Raw genomic sequence first — 19,550 nt, forward strand, 5'->3', positions numbered from 1 at the left:
ACTAGCAAAATGTGGCTGGGCCTCCAGGGACTCCTTTCAACAATTAGAAATGTAAATATTGGTTGGCAGGACACGGTGGCTCAGGCCTGTAATCCCAGCACTTTGGGAGGCCAAGCCGGGCGGATCACAAGGTCAAGAGATCGAGAGCATCCTGGCCAACATGGTGAAACCCTGTATCTACTAAAAATACAAAAATTAGCTGGGCATGGTGGCACACGCCTGTAGTCCCAGCTACTCGGGAGGCTGTGACAGGAGAATCACTGAACCTGGGAAGCGGAAGTTGCAGTGAGCCAAGATCGTGCCACTGCACTCCAGCCTGGCAACAGAGCGAGACTCCGTCTCAAAAAAAAAGAAAAAAAAGAAATGTAAATATTGGTTATATGAGCTTGCTACTAGTTTGCTTCTGGATAAAAGCTTGCTGTTCATGGCAAAAGATTCTTATCACTGAAGTTGAAACTAGAGAAAATGATGCAAATAAGTTTAAGAAAAGATAAGCAAGGCCAAGTGGATGGAAGGAAAGAAAAACATCAGAATAGGTTGCTATTTCATTATTCTCTCATTATTAAAATGATCTACTGAAGAAGCAGTTTGCTGTAAATTTTTGCTACTAAGCACTGAATTTTAAGAAGCTAAGCCACCAACACAAAAGGTAAAAAATAACCATCAGAAAGAAGTGACAGAAGAGGATTCTGGAAGCTGGAAACAAGAAAGTGCCTTTGTTTCCCCTTCATTTTCAACTCCAACTTATTTGATTCACAAGATCCAAACAGCTGTAAGAATTACAGGCAACTGGAGGTAAGAGAAGCCATGAGAGTCTCTGTGGATTACTTATTAAGCTTTCTTCCCTCTGAGTCTGACAAGTTCTACCTAGAGGCCAAGGTTGAGGAGCTCTTAATCAAACACCAGAAAACAAAGACTACCAGGGGTGCTTGGTCTATAAAAATTTATTCCATGAAGCCAACGGTAGTAGTTCAATATAAGAAGTCTATCACATGTTGATAGATTATGTAACTTACTCCATTAACAAATTAAAGGAAATTAGTAATAGTTCTGAAAAAGCTGATAAAATTCAGTAACATTCCTAATAAAAAATCCAAAGCAGGGATAGAAGGAAACCACTTAACTGAAACACAATTTATTATTATTTTATTTATTTATTGAGACATAGTCTCACTCTGTCACCTGGGCTGGAGTGCAGTGGTACTATTTTGGCTCACTGCAACCTCTGCCTCCTGGGTTCAAGCGATTCTCCTGCCTCAGGCTCCCGAGTAGCTGTGATTATAGGTGCCCATCACCATGGCCGGCTAATTCTTGTATTTTTAGTAGAGATGGGGTTTTGCCATGTTGCCCAGGCTGGTCTCAAACTCCTGAATTCAGGTGATCCACCGGCCTCGGTCTTCGAAAGTGTTGGGATTACAGGCGTGAGCCACTGCGCCCGGCCAAAAACAAATTGTTTACCAAAAAAAAAAAAAAAAAGAGTATGTTTTCCAAAAGATTGAAAAACTAAAACCATTTTAATTAAATCCAGGAATTAGATGGGGGTGCTAGTTATCACCATCATCATTTAACATTGTCTTAATGCTTCTATAAAATATAAAGACAAAACCAAGAAAATGTAGTAGGCTGCATAAACATTGTAAAAGAGGTAAAACCATTTTTACTGCTGATATTATTACACACCTGAAAATCTCAAAAGATGACAATATAAAGTTAGGACAATTAATCAAAATATTAAGAGGTAAATAGAAAAAATGTAAAAATCATTGTCTTTTTCCCTATTGTAACAGTTAGCACCTACAAACGGAAACTGACAAAACTACTCCATTTGCTGTAGTGTGAACATGCTAAGTTAATTCTCAGGAACCAATTTAACAATAGAGCTACAAGATCCCTATGAAGGCAATTCAGAATTCTTGAAGGCAAAAAAAAAAAAAAAAAAAAAAAAAGATCTGAACAAATAAAAAGACATACTGCATTCTCACGTGTTAAACTTATACCCCCAACTGGTATGTAAATTAAATGCAATTCAAATAAGAATCTCCACATAACCTTATAGGGTGGTGGTGGTAGTGAGACTGGATAAAAGATTTTAAGGTTTTTATGGCAGATTAAATTTGCAGAATAGTCAAGTAAGGTATGAGATAGAAAACAAAAAGATTTGCTTTCACAGCTATCAGAAATAATACAAAGCCTTTTTGATCAAAACAGTGTGGGGACAGGAATATGCAAACAAATAATACAAAGAACAATCCAGGAATCAATACCAGCATATATGAGAATTTAAAACATGACAAAGATGGTAGTTCTACTGAGTAGGAAAATAGGAGTAGCACAACTGGTTATCCATCTGGAAGAAAGTAAAATCGAACTGCTTTCTCATGCCACATACAAAAATAAGTTCCAGATGGATTAAAGACATAAAAATTCACACATAGAATAAAAATCTTGCAAGAAAATGTTGGAAACCACATTTACAAAATATAAAGACAGAAGAGGCCTTAACCAAGACACAATTTTCCACATAAAAATTGAAAATGTCTTGTATGGCATAAAACCATGAATAAAATCATTAAAAATATATTTATAATGCATATGAAAAGGATTAGTAAACATAATATATGGAGAGTGTTTAGAAACTGTTATCTTAAAAAGACTTCATAGATAAATGTACAAAGAACATAAATAGAAGAGCAAATCATTGAAATTTACTGGCAGCCAGAGAATTGCAAACTAAAGATATGCTAGGCCATGTGCAGTGGCTCATGCCTGTAATCCCAGAACTTTGGGAGGCCGAGGTGGGAGGATCACGAGGTTGGGAGTTCGAGACCAGCCTAACCAACATGGTGAAACTCAGTCTCTACTAAAAACACAAAAATTAGCCGGGCATGGTGGCGTGTGCCTGTAATCCCAGCTACTCAGGAGGCTAAGGCAGGAGAATCGTTTGAACCCGGGAGGCGGAGGTTGCAGTGAGCCAAGATCACACCACTGCACTCCAGCCTGGGCGACAGACACAGCAAGACTCTGTCTCAAAAAAAAAAAAAAAAAAAAAAAAAAAAAGATACGCTGGCATCACTTACATCCACTGATAGTAAAAATTAAATATAATAACTAATACTGGTTGGGATACGGGGCAGCAGGTACTTTGCTGGTACAACTATATGAACTACATTGCTGGTGGAACTGTGAACTGTCACATCCAAGTGCGCTGCACAGTATCTGACACATACCTAGTGCTCATAAAGGTAGCTATTACTATTGTTTTATTATTTCCCTTCTGGATCCCTACTGAAATTAAAAAGCCTAAAAAATTTTCACTTTAAAAAGCAAAACGGGAAGAAGAAACTAACTCCATTGCTTACTGAAATAAGAAACACCTTTAAAAGCATACTATGTATTTTATGTTACTGAAAGGTCATTTGTCCTTGGGTTAAAAAGGTGTATTGAAAAATTCCCACATGTACCCCATACAAGACAGGCTTGACAACTAATGCAAGATGATGACAAAGACATTAATCAGTTTTGTTTGCCAGGTTAATTTTTTTGATCTTCATTCTACAAATCAAGTCACTCTTTCCTGCTCTAGTCTTTGAAGAAGCTAAGCAAAAAAAAAAAATCTCAAAGCAATATTATATGTAAAATTTCGGAACACAATGCATATATCTGGCAAAGAAGCCATGTTCAGAATAAATACTTCCTAGAAATTAGTAGTGTGTATATATATATACACAAATATTTTCTAAATAAGCATAATATGTACAAATCCTGCTGTGTGCAAGAATGTTTATAGCAGTTTTATTCATAATAGCTAAAACTGGAAAAATCCAAACATTTGTAATAGCCGAATATATTTTTTAAGTGTAGTTTATTCATATAATGGAATACTCTAAACAATTTTTTAAAAAGACAACAAAAAACAAGCTACTGATACACTCTCAAAATAGATGAGCGAAAGAAGTGAGATACAAATGAGCACATGCTGTGTGACTGTGTAACTGCATTTAAATTAAATTCAAGGATGGGTGTGGTGGCTCACGTCTGTAATCCCAGCACTTTGGGAGGCCGGGGGGGGGGGGGGGGGGGCGGGGGATCACCTGAGGTCAGGAGTTCGAGACCAGCCTAGCCAACATGGGGATACTCTGTCTCTACTAAAAATACAAAAATTAGCCAGGCTTGGTGGCGTGTGCCTGTAATCCCAGCTACTTGGGAGGCTGATGCAGGAGAATCGCTTTAATCCAGGAGGCAGAGTTCACGCCACTGCACTCCAGCCTGGGTGACAGAGCAAGACTCCATCTCCAAAACAAAAAAAATTCAAGAACAATCAAAACTAACCTAAGGAGAGAAAAGCCAGAATAACGATTAATCAGGGGTGTAGTAAGGGTATTTATGACTAGAAAGGTACATGAATAACTTCTGGGGGTTATGGATATGTTCTTGCTCTTGATAGTGGTCACCGCAGTGTATTCATATGTAAAATGTCATGGATCTATACACTTTTAAAAAAGTAGCTTATATGCAAACTTTGATAGCTCTGCTGGTAGAGTAGACTGTAAAAAGTACCTTACTCCCCCCAAAAACATTTCAGAGTAAGTTAAAAAATGTCAATTACCATTCCCATACAATGATAACTCTTAATTCCAGGAAGACAGAAAAGAGAAGCAATACCAACTTACGTTAGCTATCACTGTCATTTTTTTAAATTCACAAATATTATGGTGGTTAAATTTCTATTTTCTGATCATCTACTAGCAATTTAAATTAATATATATCCATTAAATAATCTGGGGGGCTGGGCGCGGTGGCTCACACTTGTAATCACAGCACTTTGGGAGGTCGAGGTGGGTGAATCATGAGGTCAGGAGTTCGAGACCAGCCTGGCCAATATGGTGAAACCCCATCTCTACTAAAAATTAAAAAATTAGCTGGGAGTGGTGGTGGGTGCCTGTAATCCCACCTACTCAGGAGGCTGAGGCAGGAGAATCACTTAAACCCAGGAGGCAGAGGTTGCACTGAGCCGAGATCGTACCACTGCACTGCACTCTAGCCAGGGTGACAGAGCTAGACTCTGTCTCAAAAAGAAAAAAATTGTAAGTTTAATGTGAAATATAAAGTGCACATCACCAGTATAACAAATCAATCAAATGTTTCATATTTTGTTAATAGTCTTTCTTTTACATATAACTACCAGGTTCCTTTTCTATCAACAGACGTTACCACTTTCATGGAACTAGAAAAACAGAATCCATTCAGTTACAGACACTTCATGTCTTACGAATAGTCTTACCAAAATATTTAGTTTAAAGCAATAAGCTCTTAAGAATCATTTTTGACCAAACACTTCAAAGGACTTCAAAAAAACTAAATAGTGTTACAAATCCAAAATATGATTTGCCAACAAAAGAAAATAAAAACTAGGTGTATCTCTGCTAGACATACATGTTATATAACCTTATTCTTCAGTGGCTCTGTTCATATTATGAGTACAATGCTGTACCCATCTTTCTATACCTGGAATTCATCTCAAATGTTATATTCCTGATAAAGACTCCTCTGTTCTCCCAGACAGAACTGATAACTTCTTTTGATGGCTCCCACTGTGCTTTTTCAGACACATTCTATCATAAGACAGCTACTTGCTTTTGTGTTTAACCTCCCAGCTCCAACACTGTGGTTGTAATAGTTACTCAACAATAAATACTAGTTAAACAATTATATCAACTTAATGGAAGGAATCAGAATACTTATTGAAACAAAAAAAAAATCTGTCTGGAAATAAGATGATGAGAAAGAACATTAATATTCTGAAGACATAAAAGTCATTTTCTGGTGAAGGTCCTATCTCATGTTTGAATACTGTTTTTCCAGGCCAGGTGAGGTGGCTCACACCTGTAATTCCAGCACTTTGGGAGGCCAAGGCAGTTGAATTGCTTGAGGCCAGGAATTCAAGACCAGTCTGGCCAAAATGGAGAAATCCTACTCTCTACTAAAAATACAAAAATTAGTCGGGCGTGGTGGTGCGCACCTGTAATCCCAGCTTCTTGGGAGACAGAGGCACAACAATTGCTTAAAGCCGGGAGGAGGAGGTTGCAGTGAGCCTAGATCATGCCACTGCACTCTAGCCTGGGCAAGACTCTGTCTCAAAAACAGAAAAAAAAAAAAAAAAAAAAAAAAGCCTGCTCTTCCCTTATAAGTTTTTTTTTTTTTTTTAAATAACAGCTTTATAGAGAGATATCATTCATAATTTATAAGGTTTTAACTTTTTTTCTTTTTTAAGACAAGGTTTTACCTTCTGTCACATTGAAAAAATCTCCTATATTCTTGAAGATTCTGAGCAATCCATTCACAACCCAGGTTTGAGATTTGCATACTATTGGAGAAACTGCTTCCTGAAGATAAACACTTCAAGAATTTGAGAAAATTAAAACTAAAACCGAAAACATGAACACAAAGGCATAAAACATTGCCTAACCTTGCAGAAAATTACTTTAAATCCTGATATGCTTGTAGAAGGAATAGTTTTTCTTGTTTTGCTTGCAAAACTTTGAGGAATGCATGAACTTCAGAAGGGGAACACCATACAAATGAGATTTTTTTCACTTTAGAGGAATGAGCTAAAAGAGAACATGGTTTAAGATTAAAGAATTATTTTCTTACAGTTGCAGAAGAAGTAAGAAGAACTAAGCCTTCCCTACCAAGAGCACATTTCTGTAAAATGTGAAAAGTATTAAAATAATCAAAAGAAAATTTTTACACATTGCATAGCACAAGTGGTTTGACTAAAAATGTTATTTACAGTCAAAAAAGAATCTGGATATACAATGGGCTAGAAGACACCTTTGGTCTCTGAGGTGATATGAATCAAGGAGAAAAAACTATGACTTCTCCTTTGTGCAACAGAAAAAACATGTTAGAGCTAGAAGTATTAACAGTTCTATTCTTGAATAAAAACTTCTTATAAGTCAAATAACTACAATGATCTTTTCATCACAAATCTCTAAAAGGATTAATGCTGAAGCTGAATTATCACCCCCTTACCTTTGTGATAAGAATGCGATATTTCTCTACCAGGTGGTCATTGTTATGACAGCCTGCTAGCAGCTGCCAGACTTCTCCTCGAAGAGCTTCAGGCACACCATTTCTTACTAAGGATGACAACTGCTTCGGTCTCACATTCAAGTTGAGATGCCTAAAAATAAAGCCATAAACCATGAATCATAAAAGGAAGATTCTCTAAAGAATGTTACTTTTATCAAAGTCGATCTAAATGGCTTACAAATACGCGACAAGGTAACATAGTAATAAAGGAAAAGAAAAGTGCTTCTGAATTAGATGAGGCCAAGATAACTATGAGAGATTGGGTGGAAGAAAATAAAAATCCACACAGATTCTCCAAACTGCTTCTTAAGTATCTTTAAATTATTTCTCTACTTTAAAAAAAAAAAAAAAAAAAAAAAAGCAAAACTGGAAATCACAAATGATGCTCTATGGCTATGGTTTATGTAAAAAAGATGGCCGGGGGCAGTGGCTCACGCGTATAATCCCAGCACTTTGGGAGGCCGAGGTGGGTATATCACCTGAGGTCAGGAGTTCAAGACCAGCCTGGGCAACATGGTGAAACCCCGTCTAAATACAAAGAATTAGCCCATCATGGTGGCACATGCCTGTAATTCCAGCTATTCAAGAGACTGAGGCAGAAGAACTGCTTGAACCGGGAGGCGGAGGTTGCAGTAAGCCAAGATTGCACCACCGCACTCCAGCCTGGGTGACAGAGCGAGACTCTGTCTCAAAAACAAACAAACAAAAAAAAGAGCAAAATTCCAATCAGTGGACATATAATAAATGACAAGAACCTAGCTCTACATCAAAATTGACAAGTGGTCAGCAGGGCGTGGTGACTCATGTAGTTCCACTGCTTTGAGAGGCCAAGGTGGGAAGATTCCTTGAACCCAGGAGTTCCGGACCAGCCTAGGTAATATAGCAAGAACCCCATGTCTACAGAAAAATAAAAATAAGCTGGCATGATGGTTATATTCCTAGCTACTCGGGAGGCTGAGGCAAGTTGAGCCTAGGAGTTCAAGGCTGCAGTGAGAGATCGCACCACTGCACTCCAGCCTGGGTGACAGAGACAGGCTTTGTCTAGAAAAAAAAAATTGACAAGAATATTGTATATTTATAAGTTCTAAGTTAAAATAAAATATCTTAAGTATGTTTCCAACAGTTTTTAAGATGCCTTCCTTCAAATAACTTTTCTGAATGTTTATGGTGGCTAATAACATTTCCACTGAACTACTATATCACTACAAGTTACCAAAATCTTTGGACTTCATTTATGTCACCTATAAAATGGGAAAAATTAAACTAGCCTTGAAATGTTGGTATAAATGTACAATGTGCTTCTGCATACAGTATCTTAATTGATCTTCAGAACAACCATCTGAGGTAGATGGTAGTATCTCTAGTTTTACAGATGCAGAAAAAATTTCAGGGAGGTCAATTAAATGACTGAGGTAGTCCTCAAATTCTTAAGACTAATGAATGCTCTGTTATAGAGCAGCTGGTTTGTGACTTGAGAGCCACCATTACTGAGTCAATAAAACAGGATCCTGACATTAAGAAGATGCTGTGGCTATCAGACGTAAGCAGAAGTTACTGATACAAAATAACCACTATCAAATTATAAAAACGCCTGTGATTTTTCTCAAAATGTTCACAGAATCCTATGAGAATTCTGCACAGTACGTTTAAAAGTGATTTATTCTGTGACATTGGTATCCTAATGCAAGTGCTATAGACAGTTCAATAGTTTTGTCCTTGTTTAGATAAAAACATTATATAAAAGTTGAAGAGTTATAAGCAGAAAGAACAGACATAGTTCTGTTGCTAACTCAATCCCTGGTATGCTATGGCCTGTGGGCCAAACTGGGCCTATCTATCACCTGTTCTGGTAAATAAACTTTTATTGAAACACAGCCATGCTTATCTGTCTAAGTATTGTGTATGATAGCTTCTGCACTACAATAGTAGAACTGAGTAGCTAATGACAGACTATTAGCCTGCAAAACCTAAAATACTTATTATTTGGCTCTTTACAGACAAAGCCTGCTAACCTTACTAGCTTAATTTACATTGATAAAATTACTTTCAGAATATCCAACTTAGCAACCTATTTTATACCGACATTAGTTCTCTTATCCATTAAGAGTCATATTAAAATGAACTTGTCACGAGGTCAGGAGATCAAGACCATCCTGGCTAAAACGGTGAAACTCCGTCTCTACTAAAAATACAAAAAATTAGCCGAACGAGGTGGCAGGCGCCTGTAGTCCCAGCTACTCGGGAGGCTGAGGCAGGAGAATGGCGTGAACTCCGGGGGGCAGAGCCTGCAGTGAGCCGAGATCGCGCCACTGCACTCCAGCCTAGGCAACGGAGACTCCATCTCAAAAAAAAAAAAAAAAATGAACTTGGAGAATTAGAGCTCAAAGATACTATTAATACTACCACTAAAATCTAATGTAGAGTAAAATAAACCAGCCTTGGGATCAGACTTGACTGTGTTAAAAATTCTGGCTGTGATATTTCCTAACTAGAATGCCTTAACCTATGAACCAGTCTCATCTGTAAAAAACAAATACTTTATAAGGTTGTTAGAGTTGACATAGAGCACATAACAGCACAGTGCCTAAAATATGGTAAATTCATTAGTTCTATGTTACTATAACTACAACCATGGCATCCATTATTTTTAATCTATAATAATTACAAATGGTAATTTTATAGACTTCTATTTTCTAAATGAAGAAATAGACTCAAAAGAGTTAAGTGACTTGTCTAAGACCACACAGCTTAAAAGTAGGAGAGGTAAAATTTGAAACCAGGTCTACCAGGCTTTAACATTCCATTATTACAATGCTTCTTATCCATAGAATACATATCCATAGAACACATATAATAATGAGAAAAAATAATGATGTAATGAACTAAAGAAGAGACACTATTATATCATATCTTAAGACATGACTAAAGCAAGCAAAAATAGTTTAAATACCCTGAAAGACAGTAGAGACAGATAGAAACTCAACAAATACATTTGAGGGAATAGGAAGACATGTTAATTAAATGAATAACAAAGCTTGATAACAAAACGAATTCCAAGTTGTTGTATAAGATGCTGATGGGTTCGTGTAATAAAATCTAACTGGAGTCTTAATGCTATATCTACATGATTTTAAATATATTATTATGTAACCATATCAAAACTCAATTACATTTCTGTTTTAGAGCAGAAACCTTTTTATACAGATAAAATTCCTGCCAGCAGCATCCCAAACACTCCAAACTCAGTGAACTGAAAATATAATTGTGACAAAAGCACCAGAAGTTTTGTCTCCTGATGTAAAGAAATATCAAAAATATAAGAAAACTATTACTCTGGGTTTTTTTGCAGAGTTCATTTATTAAAACAACTTGTGTAAAGAAAAATCGTGCTTTGGTTTGCTTTTCTCTCCTGTACACATTTGACATTTTCCAGTGTGGAGAGTGTTTTGTCAAAAGTGTAAAGCATTGTGAGAGTAATATAAAAGCAGATAATGCCCATTTGTAGTCCTATCCCTTAAGGGCATGACATAATGCTTTAAAATTCTGAGACACAGCTTTACTCTAACAATGCAGTGAAATACTTCGACAGTTAAAATGTCTGAGAAAAATCAAACCCCAAAGTAACAGGCCAATAGGGAGTTTATATGACAACCCTAGCAACCAGAATGTCAGAAATAGAGAAGTGTTCAGATCACTTCCAAGCTCAGCTTTTTTCAGCACATACTGGCATCCTACTCAAGGAGAAAAGGAAACTGCATAAATGTCTCACCAACCTGACTTACCAGAATATCTGTGGTCATGTTAATAAATACCTAAAGGCAATGTATTCTTTTTGTTTGGTGTTTTTTCTTTTTTGCTTTTTGGAGAAAGGGTCTCAACTCTGTCACCCAGGCTGGAGTGCAGTGCTGCAATCAAGGCTCACTGCAGCCTCGAACTCCTACGCTCAAGCGATCCTCCTGCTTCAGCCTCCAGAGTAGCTGGAACCACAGGTGCACGTCACCACGCCCAGTTAACTTTTTCATTTTTTGTAGAGATGGGGTTTCACCAAGTTGCCCAGGCTGGTCTTGAATTCCTGGGCTTAAGCAATCCTTCCGCCTTGACCTCCCAAAAGGCTGAGATTACAGGCATGAACCACTACACCCATCCTGAAGGCAATGTATTCTTTTTAGATAGCCTATAGGATAGTGCTTCTTAACACTGCTATCAAACCATCTCTTGAGCTGATGAGAAATTCCTAAAATTTGTAAGTGTTAGTAGGAATTTTATAAGAGACAGTAATCGATACAGCAGGTAATATATACCATGCTTATGACACTACGCTCTGTCATTCTAGATACTTATCACAGATAAGGGAAAAATCCTACCTGGGGTCTCTACCATGGCTCTATGCATTGTGTGAACATCCTCTAAACTGACTATTGTGTATTATCTGAACCACTCAGTGGTTCCTAACCTCTTCAATATAAAAGATACTTTTCTTATTTATTCTGTACATGAATTCCACGTTTGGATAAATATTTTCTCCAGCAATGAGAACTTATTAGGTTCCTGATATTCTGAAAATTGATTTCAATTCTCTACTACTACTCATATAAATCCCTAAAATAGATCACAGAATGCAAACCTTACACTTAGGCTTCTACTATTGGTTCCAAAATTGATTATAGTTAGGTAAGATTCTCCACCCATAAAAGGAGAATTGTAGATAAAAAGAACTATTCTATCATAACTTACCATTTTGACAACAGTTCTCCCCATGTTTCAAGAATTTTTTCTGCACATTCTTTGGATACATCACCAGATCCACTCAGGAGAGGTTCATCATTATCTATAATAAACAAAACACACAAAAACGGTAACAGAGGCGGCTATGCTAGCCAGAAGAACACTGGAATGTTAAGAGTCAAATTTGAAAGACTTTACTGGGAGCATAAAGTCATAATTTCTCTCCTTTAGTATTTGTGGATAAGTACAAAGAAAATAAAAATGGTTCTAGGTAAAATGCTGTAACCTCTTTAATTCTCTTGTTTTCCATATAGGTCCATATTATGTCAATTGCAAAAAAAAAAAAAAAAAAAAGGAGCTATTTAATTATAAAACTATAGGATTCAAAATATGGTATTTTCTCTTATTTTCCAAAGCAAACAGCTTTATGCACGAAAATATGTAAGTCTTTTTTTTTTTTTTTTTTGAGACAGAGTCTCGCTGTCGCCCAGGCTGGAGTGCAATGGCGCGATCTCGGCTCACTGCAGGCTCCGCCCCCCAGGGTTCCCGCCATTCTCCTGCCTCAGCCTCCCGAGTAGCTGAGACTACAGGCGCCCGCCACCTCGCCTGGCTAATTTTTTGTATTTTTAGTAGAGACAGGGTTTCACTGTGTTAGCCAGGATGGTCTCGATCTCCTGACCTCGTGATCCGCCCGCCTCGGCCTCCCAAAGTGCTGGGATTACAGGCGTGAGCCACCGCGCCCGGCCTGAAAATATGTAAGTCTTATTTAAAACACTTAAAAAATTTCAAACTACCTAAGTGTCCAACAATAGGAGTAGAGAATGGTTGAAGAAATTATAATATATGTACATAATGCAATTGCATGTTGACATTTATGTTTATATAATAATGATATGGTTTGGCTCTGTGTCCCCACCCAAATCTCATCTTGAATTGCAGTTCCCATAATCCCACGTGTCATGGGAAGGACCCAAAGGGAGGTAACTGAATCATGGGGGCGGTTTCCCCCATGCTGTTCTCATGACAGTGAGTTCTCATGAGATCTGATGGTTTTATAAGCATCTGGCATTTCCCCGGCTGGCACTCATTCTTCTCTTTCCTGCTGCCATGTGAAGAAGGACATGTTTGCTTCCCCTTCTGCCATGATTCTAAGTTTCCTGAGGCCTCCCCAGCCCTGCAGAGCTGTGAATCAATTAAGCCTCTTTTCTTTATAAATTTTGCAGTGAGCCGAGATCACACCACAGAACTCCAGCCTGGGCAACAGAGCAAGACTCTCTCAAAAAAAAAAAAAAAAAAAAAAAAAAAAAATTAAACCTCTTTTCTTTATAAATTACTCAGTCTCGGTAAGGTATGTCTTTATTAGCAGTATGAGAATGGACTAATACAAATGATATGGCAAAATACGGTATAAAATGAAAATACAAAGAGCTTAATATTCATTATGATCTAATCTATGTTATAAAATAGAAAACAGATAGGTATAAACTATACCAAACACTAACAATTGTTCCCTCTGAGTGATGAAGTTATGATTGGTATTCTTCTCTGCTCTTTTGTTTTTATGACTTTCTAAATTTTCTAAAATGGGAAATAATTTATAAAAGAAAACACAAACATACTTTAAAAGGCCAAATTAAATCATTTCTAATTTAATTCAATTAAGGAAAGTAAATTCAAGTCAGAAGTTAGAGATTATAAGATATGAAGACAGTGAAAAAAGTGGCACTGATCAAGGCATGAGAGGAACTTAAAAGCATAATAAAAGTAGAGAATAAACATGGACTAAGATATCTACTTAATCCTCTTGTTTGACACTCAAAGAATTTTTAACTTTTTGCTACAAACGGAATCAGGATGAATATATCTCATTGCTTTCATCAGGTTTATGCCCAGAAACTGACTTTCTCAGTTTTAAAAAGAATGCATATTTTTAAGAATACTGAAAATTTCCGACAAACTGACTTCCAAAACGTTCTACCAATTTACGGTTCCACTAACTGGGTTACAACAGTGCTTGTTTCCGTGGATCTTTACCAATGCTCTTTCTAGATTTTGTTTTTATTTTTTAGCTTAACTTGCCTAAACAAAGTTTGGATCTTTACACCTCTAATGACTACATGTTGAATCTGCATCCCCAACAGAGACAGCAATTCTCTGAAAGCACTAATTTTAAAGACTCAGAAATCTGTGATACTTCTTATTGAACTTCTTTATATTATAATACTTTGGACATTATTATCAGTTTTGCTGGTGAGACATGGAAGATGATAGACAGAATGTGAGAGATCTTCTGTATATGGATAAATAAAGAAGAGAAAAGGCTAGGCCAGGCACGGTGGCTCACGCCTGTAATCCCAGCACTTCGGGAGGCCAAAGTGGGTGGATCATCTGAGGTCAGGAGTTTGAGACAAGCCTGGCCAACCTGGTGAAACCCCATCTCTACTAAAACATACAAAAATTAGCTAGGCGTGGTGTGGGCACCTGTAATCGCAGCTACTCAGGAGGTTTAGGCAGGAGAATCACTTGAACCCAGGAGGCGGAGGTTGCAGTGAGCCGACATTGTGCCATTGTACTCCAGTCTGGGCAACACAGCGAGACTCCGTCTCAAAAAAAAAAAGAAAGGCTCAAGGGCACTAAGGTAAATGTCCCCAACTTCACTACCTTGCAAGACTGGCCCTACTTTCTAATCTCTCAAGTAATTTTCCATTTATTAAAACACCAATATACTAAATACAACTCTGGGGAAAGGTGACTATGAAAAATGTACTAAAATTTAGAAGGGATGATAATTTCTTCAAAAATATTAGAAAAACTTTTTCTTACAAAATTCTCTTCCACATTTTGGATGCTTTCAATAAATCTGGGTAGTAGTAGTTTAAAGTCTGTGTTAAGAACCCATCTGCCTAAGGCAGGGGTAGGACAGGCATCTCAGTTTCAGAATGATGCTTCTAAACATGTCCCCTTTATAATTTCTGGGTTTCTGCCAAATGTCTTATGGGTAAGAAGCCTCTCGAGAGAAATGTAATCATTTCTTCCCTGGAAGCAAACAATCACAGCAGGAATGGTTTCTCTGGTTTGTACATTGGGTTAGGGAGAATTAAAAGATAGCATGGCTATACAGTTTTCTTTAGTCCCAGTTCTCCTGTTATTAACTCTTCACTATAAAAATGAATCCTAGGGGGTTACCGATACTGCCAATATTTACTGAGCACCTACTACATATCAGATGTTGTGGTATACACTAGGGAACAACATGAGGCAAAAGCAAACACACTCTTTTCCTTCACAGAGCTTATGTTCTAGTGTTCCATGATTTCCCCCAAGGGGTACACACTGCCATTAGTCCTTATCTCTCCCTAGTTAAGAACTATCAGTACAGGCCTTCTGAACCCCCTAAAATTTTATTTTAAAAAAGGTATGTCTGCTATAAATTAAAACTTGATGTCAGTCCTGAGGAACCTTTAGTCGGGCCCAGATTTCTTTGTAACCAGCAGATACTCCTCAAAATCTGTGGTATGAAGATTTGAGCATTCTCTGGTTTCATAATAGTGTCTTTCTCAGTTTTTGTGTTTGTTTTGTTTTTATTGCTGAGTGTTAAGAGAGGAAAGTTATGTAAACTTTTACCCATTCTGTCATCTTAACCAGTGTTGACCTAGAAGAGAAACTGCAAACCTCAAGACTGTTACACAACAGACAATTTCAAACAGCGGGAACAATCCACCTTTCCCAGATATAACATATGACTTAAATTGGCTCTCCAGGGGGGACTCTGAATTGCATCTCTGACATCAAAAACAATACATGTGCTTTTTCCATACTTCAAAATGCTTTATGTGAACTAAATGCAAGAGATGATGATAGACTACAGCTATGACTGTGGACTCACAGACCTAGATCCAAATCCTGACTCTGCCAATTTCTATCTGTGTAACCTTGGGCAAATTCACTTTTCTGAGATTCCATTTCTTTTTTTTTTTTTTTTTTGAGACAGAGTTTTGCTCTTGTTGCCCAGGCTGGAGTGCAACGGCGCAACCTTGGCTCACTGCAACCTCCACCTCCTGGGTACAATCAACTCTCCTGCCTCAGCCTCTCAAGCAGCTAGGAGTACAGGCATGCGCCATCACACCCAGCTAATTTTTTGTATTTAGTAGAGACAGGGTTTCACCATGTTGGCCAGACTGGTCTCAAACTCCTGACTTCAAGTGATCCTCCCACCTCAGCCTCCCATGCTGGGATTACAGCCATGAGCCACTGCGCCTGGCCAGATTCCATTTCTTTATGTGCAAAGTTAGGTTAACAATAAATCCTATTTTTCAGGATTATCATGAGGATTATATACCTACTTAATACATATTAAGCACTTAGTAATTGGTGGCCATTAGTATTACTAATAAATGATGCTCAATTGATTAATCATAAGGGCAATGGGAGTTATAGCAAACAGTAGGTATTGGAAACTCAGTGCTCACTCTAAACATGAAGAAAGTCAGTGCTCACTCTAAACTTGAAGAAAGTACATGGATAAATGTTTCATGGATATATATTTCATTTAACCAAATCAATCATTCTTGCCATCCCCATGCTTTTGTTAATGCAACTTCTTAACTAGAAATTCCAAGGAACTCCACTGATGACTACTAGATTCTCCTTGCACTTAAAAGTCCCAACTGAAAAACTACTCTTTATGATGCCCCACAACATTCCCCACAATGAAAACCGAATTCTCCTCTATGAATTTCCAGAACATTTCCTGTGAGCTTCACATATAGATACATGGCTCACATGATCTCATATTGTAATCAGGTTTTCTTCCATTAAATTCAAAGCCCTGGTACTAAGTTAGAAATTAGAAAATGACTCTCATTCATGTTTCCTGTGGCCCCCTTTCTTCATGCCTCATTAAAAGGTAATTATATCTTTTAATAGAGAATGACAGATTAATTCAATAGATTTAGCCAGAAAAAAAAAAAAAAACAAAGAACCAGTGGATTCTTAATGTTTATCAGTGTAAAACATAGTAATATATAAACGTATATATTTATAAATATATTTGGTAAAAAGGGTCATTTGTGCAAGCCACATTTTGGCAAAGTGAATTTGTTCCTGCAAAATTAATGTGTTGAGATAGGAACATTTCTTTAGGTGTAAGCTGTGTCAAACTTGTTCTAAAAAAAAATGTACTAATATACCAAGCTAGCACTACACTGACTGTTTAGAAGGAGCTAATTATAAATCTCATTTTTCCAACTGGGTTACAAGTATCTTAAAGAAAACTCAATGTTAATCATTTTTAAATCTCCCACAGCTACTTACATATAGTAAACTCCCATAAGGAATTCATTAAATGAATTATAAATGCCATATCACATTATCAATCCCCTGATATGATTTTAATAGTCTGCACGGTCCTCCACCTCCAAAAATAAATTAAGCTATCCCTATAGTTTACCTTCCTCTTCATCATCTTCTGGAGGAGAAGGTATCACTGAACTCTGTGATCCAGACTGTGGCAGGCGAACTGAAGGACTGGCTGTAGTTTTCCTCCTCTCTCTTTCTGATTCACTTTCCAAGCATACAACTTCATATAAAGTGTCAGTATTATTCTTTCTCTCCTTTTGCTTTATCTTGAAGATGAAAAAATATTATTTATTAAGCAGTAAAATTCTTTATGTTTTTAATTAATTGCAGTGTTTTTAATTGCAGTGATCTTGGCTCACTGCAATCACTTCTGATTTCATACAGGATGTGAAAATAAATGATTTTTTTTGAGTATCTACATTAAAAGTAACTTTTTAAAATAGAAAAGCATATGTTTAGATCTTAAAATTCTTAGGAAAATTGGGCATTTACTGAGCAGTACTCTAGTTCTGCTTCAAACCATATTGGTTTGTCTTCAAACCATATTGTCAAATATCCAACTACCAATGTTTAGCCAATGTCAACTAAAGAACTAACAGTTCTGTATCTCCCAAATTAGTTAAGGCATCCTTCAAGGTTTCCTATATAAAACTATACAGAAAAAGTGTTTTAAATTACCCTAAAACATAAACTTTAAGACTAAGAAAATTATCTTACTTCTAATGTTCCAGTGTTTCATCCCCACTCCTTTTGCTTAAAACAGTGTAGAGAACTTTTTCTTCAACTGAAAGCTACAACTTGGAGTTGGAGTGGGGTCAGGGGGAGGTGAATGGCAGAGAACACATCAACAGTAACCACAAAAATATTGACTACTCCAATTGATTGTATTTTGGTTTTATTTTGAGGCAAACATATAATTTAAACTGACCTAAATTAAAAATTTAAACCAGGGATATAAAACTTTACACTACAATACATATTGTAAGTACATTAACATTCCATATTACATGTAAGTAAGTATATTAACATTCTTCCTTCCATATAAGGAAGGTAGCATGAAATATAAGGAAGCATAAAAAGGGAGAGCTATAGGAAAACGTACAGAGAAAACTAGAAAGGTGGCTATACAAAAATATATATATACACACATACCAAAGTAAAAACACAGAAAGGGAGATGGGGGAATAAGATGTTCATTAGCTATAGAAATATCAGCCAGAGCAGATTTTTATCATTGCAATGTTCATTTGGGTTCTTAAAAAAAATTAACCCTATCATGGAAGTAAGCAAGATAGTGGCAACACGCTCTTTCAATATCATCCTGAAGCAGTGTTTAATACAGAAGTCAGTAAGCTTTTCTGTAAAGGGCCAAATAGTAAACATTTTAGGCTATATGGGCCAGTTGTCTCTATTGCAACTACACAACTCTGCTGTTACAGTGCAAAAGCAGCCAGACAATAAATGAGTTTGGCTGTGTTCCAATAGAACTTTATTTACAAAAACAAGTGACAGGCCAGGTTTGACTTACAGGCTGTAGTCTGTCAACTTTGGTTTAACATGTCCACCCGAGGATTACTTAATTTTCTAGATGAATATGCCATTTTGACTTAGCTACTTACTATTAATTAAGGACTCAGACTCTGAAGTTACATGTTAACCTATAGATTTGTGTCCAGGAGATATGCAAATGATTTCTGTCCAAGAGAAAATATAACCCGAAAGTTACCTATAGGACATTAACCAGTTTTATTTCTAACCTAGTAATCTTATTGTAACATTCTTTTTTTGAAAGGAAGGATCATGTAAATCCAAGTTCCTCAAGTACTCAGAGTTTTGCTACCTTTCTGGTTCTCTCATTAATTAATACACTGAATTAGAATATTTGATACATGTTCATTCTAAATTGATAATTATGATTTTTAACTCTTGAAAATTATACTTTAATAAGAAAGAGAATTTAAAATTTTTGTTTTGTTATAAATTGCTCTTTGAAACATCAGACGATTGGTATCCTAAACAGTTCAAAGATCAGCAATAGCTCCTTTTTTTTTTTTTTTGAGATGGAGTCTCCCTCTGTCACCAAGGCTGGAGTGCAGTGGCGTGATCTCGGCTCACTGCAACCTCCGCTTCCTGGGTTCAAGCGATTCTCCTGTCTCAGCCACCCGAACAGCTGGGATTACAGGAGTCCGCCACTATGCTCAGCTAATTTTTTGTATTTTTAGTAGAGACGGGGTTTCACCATGTTGGCTAGGCTGGTCTCATGATTTACCCGCCTCGGCCTCCCAAAGTGCTGGGATTACAAACATGAGCCACTGTGCCCGGCCAGCAATAGCTCTTTATCTTAAAAATAAACAAACTAACGTGGTCCACTTAGA

General features: G+C 37.0%; 1 protein-coding gene across 6 annotated transcripts in view; it reads right to left on the bottom strand.

The window, feature by feature from the left end:
- The window catches only part of RABGAP1 (RAB GTPase activating protein 1), a 174,721-nt gene that overhangs the window by 77,065 nt on the left and 78,106 nt on the right, over window positions 1-19,550 (bottom strand). For all 6 annotated transcript variants that reach the window (XM_055271164.2, XM_055271165.2, XM_063635987.1 and 3 more), the window contains 3 exons: window positions 17,267-17,441; window positions 11,827-11,920; window positions 7,033-7,183 (listed from right to left, as the gene is read on the bottom strand). In XM_055271164.2, coding sequence (XP_055127139.1) covers window positions 7,033-7,183; window positions 11,827-11,920; window positions 17,267-17,441 — 420 coding nt within the window. The remainder of the gene's footprint in view (window positions 1-7,032; window positions 7,184-11,826; window positions 11,921-17,266; window positions 17,442-19,550) is intronic.

The sequence above is a fragment of the Symphalangus syndactylus genome, chromosome 3 (genome assembly GCF_028878055.3).
Source record: "Symphalangus syndactylus isolate Jambi chromosome 3, NHGRI_mSymSyn1-v2.1_pri, whole genome shotgun sequence".
Taxonomy (NCBI): domain Eukaryota; kingdom Metazoa; phylum Chordata; class Mammalia; order Primates; family Hylobatidae; genus Symphalangus; species Symphalangus syndactylus.